Consider the following 12,878-nt stretch of genomic DNA (forward strand, 5'->3'; position numbering starts at 1 on the left):
TTAATCAGGTTACTGAAGAAATTATAAAGAAAGTAACGGCTGCTATTGCTGTTGCTTCGAAAATTAAAAAGGAGCCTGGTGAGAAAAAAACTAAAACAAAGGTAAAAGAGGAGGTACTGGATGAAATTGATGCACTGGTTGCGGAAGGAGATAAAGGACCCAAAGGTTCGCCAGATGTGCCGAAAAAGGGAAAGAAACCTGGGGCTGAACCGAAGAAAAGGGCTATTCCAAAGAAGAAAAACGCTGATACTTCTAGCGATGGTCTTAAACAAACTAAATTAAACTTCAAATCTAAAGGGGTAAGAAATTTTTGTTTTTAAATATAATAAAGAATTGGAAAATGAATATATTAAAAAACTTGTTTTAGCGCAAGAAGAAAAGTACAAGCTCCGATGAAGATGAACTATCCGGTAGCGATATTGAAATGCAAGTTAGTGTTGCTCCACGTGCGGATCGACCAGGACGTCGTGCAACTGCTAAAAAAATAAACTATTCAGGTTTACTTGATTCGGATGAAGATGTACAAAGTAGTGAAGGTGAAATGGTTTTTAAGGATAATAAAGCAGTTCTCGAAGAGTCCACAGTAATGGCCAAAATTAGCGATAGCGAAAACGATGTCAATGGCAATGGAGACAGCGAGGAAGACACTCCTATCAAAAAGGCTCCTGGTAAGCGCCCACGTAAAAAAAATATAAGCGACAGTGATAGTGATAATAATAAGAAGGTAAATACGTTCTGCACTTGAAATTGGAAAAATAAACTATAATAAATGCATTTTAGGGTAAGAGGAAGAAGAAAGTCAGCAGTGACTCCGATGACTTCGACTTCTAAATATGAAAATTATTTAAAAAAAAATTAAATTTACAATTAAGAGTATAAAATATTTTAAACCTCAATCAATTATAATCAATCATTACTGTAACAAAACACATTCTTCTCAACGCATACATACGCAACGACAAATTTTTTAATTTTTTAAATAATTTAACTCACTTAACCTTGGACATTTATAATAATTTTAAATGTTAACTGTTTTTAAATGTGACTATTAGTTAGTATTGAGTTTTTTAGTTTGAAAGTTGGCTAGAAAACAGTACCTTTAAATGTACTTGTCATTTCATTGTATGTAAAATTGTTAACATGTTTAGTCAAACTTCTTTTTACCTTAAAGCATATGTAGAAAAAATTAAATTTACATTTAACATACATTTAAGAGAGCCAATAACAAACAACAAGTTTCTCAAAATATTTTTAACAATTTTTATATGATCCTTTCAATTATTGCATGTAGAAATAAATTAATAATTAATTATTGTATTTAATTGTTTTAAGAATATGAACGGTGTGTTTATTTTATTTAAACATTGTTACAATATTAACCATACACACCACCCAAACATTCAAATACATTCAACATTAGTATATATAGTAATGTTAATATCAAATAAGTTAGAGTACGTACATCCGTAAAATCTAAATAAATGATTTTAATGAAAATATTATGTGTTCTGTTTTTGTTTATATGAGATATGAGATATGAAGGAAGAAAATTCGTTATGTTTTTCATCTTTATTAGTTACTCAATTATTTCCAAAATGGATAATCGTTATTTGCTTTAAGCTCGTCATAAATTTTATATGCCTGCAAAGTTTAACGCTTCTAGGATAGTTGCACTCCAAATTCTGCAACTCCAAAACATATTCATTAACTGTCATTCATTAAATATATAAGATATACCACTACGGCTACAGTTGTTACTTTTTATCTTGTCCTCAGATAGCGCCTATGAAGATATAAGACAAGGTCTCACTTCTGTCGCAGTTTACTGCTCTGTTGGCAATGTAGTTACCATTATTATTATCTAAAAAGTGGTCCCAAGAGCTTTCAATAAGCTTAGCGAGTATAAATTTATAATTATGTAATAAATCAATCTGAAAAGTAATATTTGCATTATTATAATAAATATATATATGTATTCACTATATTCTATGTACATGTGATTAAAATTGTTATGTTCTGTAAAAAGAAATCTATTTCTGGTATTTAGCCTCCAATTGATGCCGTGGTTTTGCGAATCGAACATTTCTAACACACAATCATGCACAACAATAAATAGTAGTGGTCAGAAAATGCAGCCTTGCTTCGGTTGTTGAAATGAACGGTTCACTTGTTTCACCAATATACAGAACTTCGTGTTTTCATAGCTTTTCTTTATTGTATTAATTATTTTTTGCGGAGTCTCTGTAGTGCTGGTCAGATGGCCTCTCTCTTGATTGAATCAAACGCCTTTTCATGATCGACAAAGACTGTATACAGGACTGTGTTGAACTCGATGCACTGCTCAATTATGATACGCATACTATTTATATTGTCGACAGAGGACCGGTTTAGTTTGTTCATTTATTGGTTGAATAATGCTAAGCTTCCTGTAAGATAGTAGCCAAGATAACGCGAGAGTTGCGTTTCATGAGAGCTTTTTTACTCTTATGTGCTCTTTCTTTTTCAATATTTTTCTAAAGTTTAGTCTAGATATTTAACTTAGTCCTCTCGTTCTTTGAGCTTGTCCATGACAATTAGTCTTTTGCCATTTTCGTTCCTTTTCCTAGTGATAAACATTGCCTTCGGTTTACAGCGTTTAGCTTAATTTTCCACTTTCTGAAAGATTTGTTATTTCATTAACATGTTTCTATAGTCTCACATGAATGAAGTACTCTTTTCAGACTCTTTTCAGACTCTTTTCAGAGTACTTCAGAGTGCATTCAGAGTGCAGGTATCGTCTGCACATAATGATATGGTGCTTCTAGGTTCTTAATTAGTATTCCTTGTAAAATTCGCTATTCCTCTTATTTGGCAACCAAATCCGTGTGTTGTACTTTATCGAAAGCCTACGCAATGTCAAACATTATCAAACCAATCTCTCAACAGTTGGTTTTAGCTTATGCGGTAGTAAGCACACATCTGCAGGCAGGTTGCTAATAGGTTTTAAGATTTGATAGTGTGAATAAAACCATAGATAGTGTGAATTTGCGGCCAATCAGCCATTCCATTTTTCACAACTTCATATCAAGCTCGTCCCGTTTCTATTTTATGTGTTCCTTCATTCGAAGTTTTGCGTCCAAGGTTATGCCAAGATATTTTGGAGTGTTTGCATATGATATCTGAGTACCTTAAATCGAAATAGGAAAGTACTGTATTTTTTATTTGTAAAATCCACATGAACAGATTTATCAGAATTCAGTTTGATACGCCAACTCTTTGTCCAATTTTCTAACGAATCTGTAGCTATTTGTGATTTGTATTGATTCTTCAACGGAGTCAGCAATTTTACTTTTAGATGTTATTCGCAAGTCCATAGTGTAAAGCAGGTATAGTAGTGGACCGAGTACACTCCCCTGAGGTACACCAGCTTTTATCTCAGATAGATTTGAGTAACAGTTTTCGTGTTTTACATAAAAAAACATAGTGATAATGCAAGACTTAAAAATCGCAGAATATGACGACGGCAAACATGTTTCTAGTTTATTCAGAAGACCAGACCAGAAGTGCCAGATTTTGTCGACAGCCTGTGTGACACCAAAGAATACAACAGAACGCACTTTACCTTCAATAGCCCTTTCAATTTCATCGAAAATGTGGTGTACTTGATCTATAGTCGAATGCTTGCCACAAAATCCAAATTGATGGTTTGGTATTAGCTTTTCGGAGCCTATTATAGACATTAGTCACTTGTAGAATAGCTTTTCAAAGAACTTCGAAATGATTGGTAAAATTGAAATTGGTCTATATGACGATATGCATTCTAGCGGTTTGCCTACTTTTGGAATCATTTTTACCTCTGCGATCTTCCATAGTCTAGGAATACATTTTAGATTTATTATTGCATTGAATTGCATTAGCAATTTGCGAACAGATTTATCTGGTAACTGCTTTAAAACTTCGGATGTTATAAGGTCAAAGCCAGGCGCCTTTTTATTTTTCAGGTCTTTCATTGCTCATTTTAGTTCGCGTTTTGTTATTCGATCGATTTGCTGGTTTCTTCTCTCTGTGACAATCAGTAATTCATCACACTATACATCATTAGACTGAAATATTTTTGTCAGGTTATTTGCGAAAGATCTGGTTTTCTCCTCATTGCTTCTAGTCCATTTTCCATTGCTGTCTTTGATCGTTGGTGTGCATGTAAAGGATTGTCGATTTCCACAATGAGTATTCTGTTTTTTTTAGTCATTTACTCATTTTTGATAGACGAATCTCAGTTTTTAAACGTTTAGTAGCTTCATTAGGCCTGCTTTTATCTAGAGAATATCGAGTTTGTTGCCTTCTTTTTCTTAGTTTCTTCTTCTCTTTTAATAGACTCAGAATTTCTCTTGGATAGTTCTCCCCTACAGTTTTTCTTCTATATTCAGGGGTACTGATCCAAGCTGCTCTTTGAAGTCTCTTTCAAGTTCATCACAAGTGCTCAGTGAAGTTGAGAGGTTTACACTGTCTTCAAGCAATGCTTCAAAAAAACTCCAATCTGTAGATTTATTAGTCAGGTATGGAGCGGGACCTTTCTTTATGATTGTGTCACTTAAATTTAATTATATGGGCGAATGGTCGGTGTGCAGATCTAAACCTTGTTTGATTTGCATGTAGTTTGATGATATTTTTTAGTGAGAAAGAAATCTATAATGTCAGGCAATTTATTTGGATCGGTCGGCCAGTAATTTAGTTTTCCTGCTGAAATGAATTCGCATCCCGTTTCTATTTCAGCCTTATACAGTTCTCTTCCCCTTGTTGTTGTGATGCGTGAACCCCAATAAGAGTGTTTCGCATTAAAATCTCCACCTACAATAAACTTAAATTTGTGTCTTCTTATTAGCTGTTTATATTCCTAATCTGTGATGTTATGGGGGCTGTAAGTAGCAGTTATTGACAATGGTTGATTATTTGAGGGGATGTAAGAAGCAGTTATTGACAATGGTTGACAGTGACAGTTGTTGTTTAAGACATTTGAGTACTACATTTGCTTTCTTCATAATGATCCATGCTTTTCCGAATAATTTCAGTACTTCCTTCTCTCGCACAGTTATCTGGATGTATAGTATGATATATGAAATAATTCTTGAATGCTATAAAAGACTGTGCAGTAAAATGTGTTTCGTTCACAAGGCAAATATCGATTTGTTCCATGGTCAGTAATATTTCTAGATCTCATTGGTGCTTTAGCAGACCATTCGCGTTCTATGTCATAATTCTTAAGCAATTTTTCTTTTATTTTTTAAATTTTCGTTAAGTTTTTGTTTCAGCTTGGGTAGTCGGACTTGTATTGCGTTGGTTACTACTTCCTGTTTTGTATGTTTAAAAATGAAATTTTTAAAAATAGAAGAGAAATTGCCCTATAAATATGTAGTCTTTTAAAACTGACAGAAATATAACTGGGAATAGAGTTTGGACCGTGTTTTTGGTTAAATGTTTTGGTCTAAATCGATCGTTATTTGAAATGTAACATAAATGAAGATTTATGGTTACTGGAAATAATGCATTATTTCAATTAATAAATAAGCTGGAGAAATGAATTTAAAACGTATGATATTTTATGTAGTTCAACTCAATATTAAAACGTATTGTCCGTCACTAGGCTGGTTTGCAGTTGATGTATGCATCTAACTTTCAGTCTATTTAAGAAATATAAATCTAAATCAATCAATAAATCTAAACTAAATCAATATAAATAAATCAATTCACTATTTTGGCGTTTTCTTTAGTTAAAATTACGGTTCCTTAAGGTTAAACTTATAAATCCCACCCTTCTTTCACATTAAATCCCAATTGACAATATAATTATTTATTCATAAAATCAAGAAATTAAAAATAAATTATAAGTTAAGCACTTCATTTATTAATATAAATTTATTTTGTTTTAAAACAAACAATTTAGATAAAGCTACAACGAGAGGCTGCTGAAATGCATGATGATTTTCTCATTGTTAGTTTCTTTAGGTTTCTCACTTTTATCGGGCATGGCGGCCACTTGGGGGCATATGCGAACAACCCACCAGCAACTCGATTGCACCCGGTTTTGCCGGGCCCCAGCAACGGGACAACGAAAGCAACACACTATATTAATTGTTCGGAATGGACAGGAAATACATCCATACAGCGCATCAACCGCCTTCGGTCAGCCAGTTGCGGCGCGATAGGCCGCGATCATGCCAACCGATAACGCACCAGCACCATTCCACAGAGGGCGCCATTACCGACCATTGGCACGACACACCGGCCTCACCGCCCGTACATTACAACCGTGACACACGTCGGGGCGAAACCGTGCGAAAATCCAACCCCAAAGGATAGGCAGAGCTTGGTTCCGCGAATGGTTTCCCCTTGAAGGCCGCCGGTTCATAGGGCGCAAGCAACGGCCCCAGAACGGCCATCAAAACCATCACCACGGTCACCGCAATGCCAATCTGGGTTCGGCGCAGGCGCAGCGCATCGGTTAGGGTTTGCATCGCCGCCGAGCGCGGTTTGTGCGCATTGCCTTGTCGGGCAGAGGTTGTATCCGTCATGGTCACGTCCTCAACCGCGGGGTCACAAGAATTGTCAAAACATCGGCCACAAGGTTGAACAGGATGTATCCGGCGGAAAATATCATGACGATGGCCTGTATGACGTTGATATCGCGTTGCTCGACCGACTTTTGCAGGGCACTGCCAAGGCCCGGATATTGAAAAATGAACTCGACGACCACAGCCCCGCCCAGAATGAATGCAAGGCTCAGCGCGCTGGCCTGTATAACGGGGACAAGGCTGTTGCGTAGGGCATGGCGCAGGATGATTTGCCGTTCCGGCACCCCCTTCAGGCGGGCAATGACGACATATTCCGATGCCAGCGCCTCCATCATGGATCCACGCACCAAACGTGCCAGATAGGGTATGATCGCGAGGATCAATGTCCCTGCGGGCAGAACCAGAACCTGCGGATTTTGCAAAATCGTCTGACCGGCGGGCAGTAATGTCGTGGGGGGCAGAATGTGGAAAACCTGCGTGGCGAACACTAAAATCAACAAGATCGCAAAGACGAATTCGGGCACGCCCGCCATGATGATCAACGCTGCGTTTGCAACCGTATCAAACCCCCACCGGCAAACAAACCGCCATCACACCCCCGATGGCAAAGACAGCGGACGGCGATCACCGCCGTAACTGCTAGCAGCAAAGAGGTATTGGCAATGCGGGGGGCAAGCAGGTTCAGAACATCGTCCTTGGTGATGAACGACGTGCCCAAATCGAAATGCCCCAGATCCCACAGCCATGTCAGGAGCTGGATCGGCAAAGGGCGATCCAACCCCAGTTGCGCGCGTAGCGCGGCAAGGGCCTCTGGTGTTGCGGAACGACCCAAAATCACACGGGCCGCATCACCGGGCAGGACGTTGGTGGCCACGAAAACCACCAATGCAACGACAATCAGGGTGCAGAACCCAAGTATGGCCCGAAGACCGACAAGCCGCCAAGGCATTGTGTGATCTCCTGCTTCATGCCTGCGGGGGCGACATTGGCGGGCAAAGACCGAACGATCCCCGCGCCGGTGGTAATCGTGGGTCGGCAAGCCCCGCTGACGCCCGCGCGGGTTATGCCAAGCTCTGCGGGGTAGACGGCAATTATCCATGCGCCGTGGTCGAACAGGATTTCCTGCATCTGGTGCATGATGTCTTTGACCTTGCCTGCATCGGTCGTGCTGGATGCCGCGTTCCACAGATCAAAATAATCCTGATCGCGCCATTTGATCTGGTCCAGACCGGCATGTGGGGCATCAATCAGGGACGATTGCAGGAAATAAGGCCCGGACGGATAATAATCCCCACCAAAGAACGGCCGTTGGAAATATTCTTCACCGTAGAAAGTGGCACCATCCAACTGTTTGACGTCGATAGTGATGCCGATCTCTTTGGCGTTTTCCGCCAGAACAAGCGCTGTGCCGACATCGGCATACTTGGAGCCAAAGTGGTGCCCGTCAGCCCGGCCTCTTCGATCAGGCGCTTGGCTTCGTCCACGTTGCGTTCCCGTACCAGATCGGATGCAAAATTCGGATCATAACGTCCATAAAGGTCGTTCCCAATCTCGGCATAGCCGTTGTAAACGGAATAAAGCACCGCTTCGCGATCCAGGACCAGTTGCAGGGCCTTGCGCAGCCGCGGATCCGAAAAGGGTGCAACGTCCGTGCGCATTTGGATGGGCATCATCTTGCCCGCAGGCGATTGGTAAACGGCCAAGGTTGGATCGTCCTTCACCTCGTCGATGACGGCAGGATCAATGCCGCGTACCACGTCCACTTGGCCGGATTTCAGGGCATTGACCATGGCGGACTGGTCTTGGAAAAAACTGACGCGGATGGTGTCCGTCTTGGCGGGGGTGCCGTGATAGTCGTCAAAACGGGTCAAGGTCGCACTTTGCGATGCGGTGATATCGGCAATTTTGTATGGCCCCGTGCCGATAGGCTTGCTGGGATCGAAATCGGCAGGCACCATTGAGGAAAACGGATCCGAAAGCCCCGTCGGGAACCAACTGCGGGGGGCTGACAACGTGACACGGACGGTATTCGGGTCAATCGCCTCGAATTTTTCGACAGGGCCGATGTGCCTCCCCTGATTGGGTTCCCGGCGCGCCGATTGCCTTTAACGAGGCGATCACATCTGCCGAGGTCATTACTCGTCCGTCGTGAAACTTCACACCGGGTTTCAGTTTGATTACCCAGATTGTTCCGCTTTCGTCTTCTGGTTCGATGCTCTGTGCCAGAACCAGTTCCAAACCGCCGTCGTTGGTTTGTCTGGTCAGGGATTCAAAAACGACGAAGTTGTTGGTGGCATCTACCAGAACATCTCCTGTCGAGTAATGCGGGTTCAGATTGCCGAATGCCCCATCCCCCAACATGCCGAAATTCAACACTTGTGATGATTGCGACATGGCCCTGTGCGGCAATAGCGGCAAGCTGGCCAACGCCGCCCCCGCCCCAAGCACGAAACGGCGACTGATAAAAGATGCGGGAGTGCCGGTTTTCATACCCATATGTCTCTCCTGTGGGGTGTGGCCGGGTCATGCCGTTCGGGCTGGCGGCCTTTTTATGTTTAGGAAGTCTCACTGCGGACGGGGCGTGCCGCCATACCCTTGTTAGGTGAGTGTGCGCACCAGGTGTGCGTGGAACCGTGGCGCGGGCAGTTGGTCCACGCCAAGAAACCCCGCAGGGGCGGCCATGACATCGGGAATGCGATTGAGCATCGACGCAACGGTAATGGCGTCGCCTTTGAAATCATCCGTGCGCAGCCGCATGGCAGGCACCCCTTCAACACACCATTCGTTGTAAATGCCTTCGTCGGGGCGCATGAAACACATGATGAAGCGTCCCTCGATCACCGTTCCCGTATCCAGTTGAAAGCGGACGACCTCGGCGATGCCACGCGTGGTGTTTTCGGCAATCACGCCACCCGTCAGGGGGTTGGGCATGGCTTTGTCCGCCAAGACGGGTTCGGCCGTGACCTCGGTCTGGACGATCTTCATGCCCAGCCCACGGATCAGCGGTCGCAAGGCAACCTCGAAAATTCCGCGATGGCCGGAAAAGGTTTGGTTCATGCCCCGCAGCAATATTCCTGTGCTGTCAAGGCCGATTTGGGGGTGGTGTGCCGCCCGGTGCGGTGCCAAACTGGCCTAGATCACAGATGTTTGGTGCCCGTTAGCCTGTCCAATCCGCTGCCGACCCTGTAAAATGCCAACGGTTGCCATACCACCAAAGGTATCTTGCACCCCCAGCTTGCGCAGCGTTTTTTTTTTCTCCGGCATCCAGAAACGCCCTTCCTCCAATGCACGACATAGCCGGCAGGGCATCATCGTCATAAAAGGGCTCGAATGCGTCTTCGGCAATGACCACTGCGTTCAGACCGGCGGCTGCCGCGCGCATTGCCGGACCGTAAAGGTCTTTGATTGTTGAACAACTGGTGATCAAAATCACATCCGCATCATGCACCTCGAACGGGACATCGGGTTGGCAAATCCGGGTATCGGCCAGCTCCGGTGCGGAAAAAATCCTTCCCTTCGATGGTGGCCGACCATAAAGGCTGCCACGGTTGATCGGCGCCGTCGTTCGGCAGAATAGCGCGCGGCCATACTGCCCATTGGGTCCAAAGGCCGTAACGTACCCGAAGCGGGGTCTGTTTCATTGCTGGTTCTCCCGGAAGGTGGTGGCCCCTTTCGTGGAGCCTTTTGATTTGGGAGCTATGATGACGACAGGGGCATGGTGGGTTGAATACCCTTGGGGTGTGACGCCGCCGTCACCCACAGGGGGTATTATTGTCCACGACTTCCGCCGCTAGCCTTTGTCCCAACAACAAGGTGACTTCAGGGAGTCCTCTATGATCGCAACAGACAAGCCGGACATTGAAACGGTGTTGCAACGCGTAATCGCAATGCGCCCCCGTTTGCGCGCGCTGCAGGCCGAAACCGAAGAACGCACATGTCCGTCCAAGGAAACCTACGAAGCCTTCAAAGACGCGGGGCTGTTCCCAGTGAATGAACCGTACGGTTTGGCGGGTTTTCGGCATGTCGTTTAAAGGATTTCTAACCGCATCGTGATAGAGGTTGCGCGTGGCTGCCCCTAACCGGGTGGTTGTACGCTCCTCGGTGCGGCAACATACCGTAACAGATGCTGTTCCTAATTGCGAGGCCGAAAACCCAAAGGAAAGAGGTTTCGTTTGATCCCGAGTTTCAGCGGTCCTTGGACCTTCAGCTGCCCAAGGGGGCCAACTGTGAAAAAGTGGACGGTGGCCTACAGGGTCAGCGGAACGTGGCATTTCGCCTCTTGGCGTACGCACAGAAGTTTCATGATGGCGGGAATACCGGGATCGGAGAACGGCAAATATTCGCGTGGCGACGCAATGACGGTTCTGGTGCCGCGCGGGTCATTTGAAATCATCGACAACTGGGGCGACATCATCGGCATGCGTGGGTCGGGGTCCAATTCCGTGCGGATAACGGATGTTTTCGTGCCCGACGACATGGTGTTTTTCCATACGATTGGCGCAATGGTTGACGGTCCCACACCGGGGTCTGTCCTGCACGGCGATGCGTTCTTTGGCGGGGCGTTTGGCGGTTTTGCCGAAGGCGGGTTGCGGCCGGTGGCGTTGGAAACCGGGGTTTTTGCAGCGCTGGATGAATACGAAGAGCTGCTGCGAACCAAGAAATCCGTCCACAAAGACGGGATACCGCGCCTTGATGATCCCGAGTTCCTGCGCAAATACGGTATGGCGCTTGCCTCGTTGCAGGTGGCGCGCGGGGCCGTATTGAACGGGGCGGAAACCTATCTGAGCCACTGTGAACTGTCGGTTTCCGGCCAGCAACCGTTTGATGGCACCAAATGTGCCGTGATGGATGGTGCCTATCATGCGTGCGAAAATATCGTTTTCGATGTGATCGACAGTTTGGCCCGCGCGGCATCCTCTACCGCGTTTCGTCAAGGGCAGCGGATGCAACGCTATTACCGGGACATTCTGACCTTAACCAGCCGCGCGGATTTCTTTGAATTTCGTGCTGCCGATGTTGCCCGAACGATCTTGGCGCAGAATGCCGCGTCTTCTGAATGCGCCGTGTGAAGGAGCATGGATATGAAAGATAACGCTATTACCATGACCGATTTTTCCCTGAACAAGGCCGCTGCGGGTGCGGACGGTTATAAATCCGCTGCCGACATTTTGGCCGCTGTTGAAAAACTGGGCCCGTTGATCGCGCAAGAAGCCGATGAAGTGGACCGTTTGCGGCATCTTACGCCCCGGCTTTTGGCGGCGTTGAAGGACGCGGGCGTGTTTCGCATTGCATGGCCCGCCGCGTGGGGTGGACCAGAGATGCGGTTCGAGGATCAGATCCGTTTGGTCGAGATGCTCTCGTATCACGACGCCTCTGTTGCGTGGAACGTCCAAATCCTGTCCGATACGGGTTTTTACGGTGGCCAGTTCCCCGAAGATGTCGCCCGCACCCTGTACACTTCTATGGATAATGCGACGGCGGGTGGGTTCTATCCACCGCAACGTGCGGACAAGGTGCCCGGCGGGTGGCATATCAAAAAGGCGCGCTGGCCGTTCGGATCGGGCATTCACAGCGCGGATGTGATTGTGGGTGGTGTGCAGTTGTTTGAAAACGGTACGCCGATCCTGGACGAAACCGGCGCGCCAGAGTTTCGTGTGGCCTATCTGCCCAAAGAGAAAGTCTCCCTTTTGGACACGTGGCATGTGCATGGGCTGCACGGTTCCGGCAGCACGGATTACATGATCGAGGATGTGACCATTCCCGATGCGAAGGTGTTCAAGTATTTCGATGGACAGGCCAGTCACCTTCCCCCGTTGTCGCGTTATGCGGATCTGATTGCCCAATCCTTGCAAGGCGTTGTACTGGGTCTGGGCCGTCGCATTCTGGATGACGTGAAAACCTGCTTGCAACGCAAATCTCCCAATGATCGCCTGATCCGCAGCCAATATGCCGAGGCCGAGATGAATTATCGTGCCGCCCGCGCCTATAGCATGGGGACCGCGACAATGCTGAGCGATAGGTTGCTGTCGGGCGGGATGCTGGATGACAGCGAATATATGAATGCCACGTTGGCATCGGTGAATGCGGGACATCAAATCCACAAGGCGTGTACAATGGCGTTGGAATTGGTTGGTGCCTATACGATTTACGAGGCATCTGGTTTCGTGCGTCGTCGCCGCGATCTGGATGCGTTGTTGGTACATATCAGCCATCAACGCAAAGCCTTACAAAACCCGGGTGCCAAGCTGCTTGGCGAAACGGACCTTGTGCGTCTTGCGTGATCCGATCTGTCGGGCGCGCCACCGCGCTCGCCTATCCTTAAAAATGAAA

General features: G+C 45.7%; 3 protein-coding genes across 3 annotated transcripts; all 3 read left to right on the forward strand.

The window, feature by feature from the left end:
- Nucleotides 1–12: 12 nt before the first annotated feature.
- Nucleotides 13–846, forward strand: LOC119663543 (DNA topoisomerase 2-like). The gene is made up of 3 exons (XM_038073154.1): nucleotides 13–299; nucleotides 368–724; nucleotides 781–846. Exons 2-3 carry the CDS (start codon nucleotides 425–427, stop codon nucleotides 829–831), a joined length of 351 nt encoding a protein of 116 aa, XP_037929082.1. The 5' UTR covers nucleotides 13–299; nucleotides 368–424; the 3' UTR covers nucleotides 832–846.
- Nucleotides 847–10,852: 10,006 nt separating this feature from the next.
- LOC119663544 (pigment production hydroxylase-like) lies at nucleotides 10,853–11,617 on the forward strand. Its single transcript, XM_038073155.1, has one exon. It carries the CDS (start codon nucleotides 10,853–10,855, stop codon nucleotides 11,615–11,617), a length of 765 nt encoding a protein of 254 aa, XP_037929083.1.
- Nucleotides 11,618–11,623: 6 nt separating this feature from the next.
- LOC119663545 (putative acyl-CoA dehydrogenase YdbM) lies at nucleotides 11,624–12,829 on the forward strand. Its single transcript, XM_038073156.1, has one exon. The coding sequence runs from the start codon at nucleotides 11,624–11,626 to the stop codon at nucleotides 12,827–12,829; it is 1,206 nt and encodes a 401-aa protein (XP_037929084.1).
- Nucleotides 12,830–12,878: the final 49 nt, after the last annotated feature.

Source organism: Teleopsis dalmanni, unplaced genomic scaffold (assembly GCF_002237135.1).
Source record: "Teleopsis dalmanni isolate 2A unplaced genomic scaffold, ASM223713v2 unscaffolded_contig_0565, whole genome shotgun sequence".
Taxonomy (NCBI): Eukaryota; Metazoa; Arthropoda; class Insecta; order Diptera; family Diopsidae; genus Teleopsis; species Teleopsis dalmanni.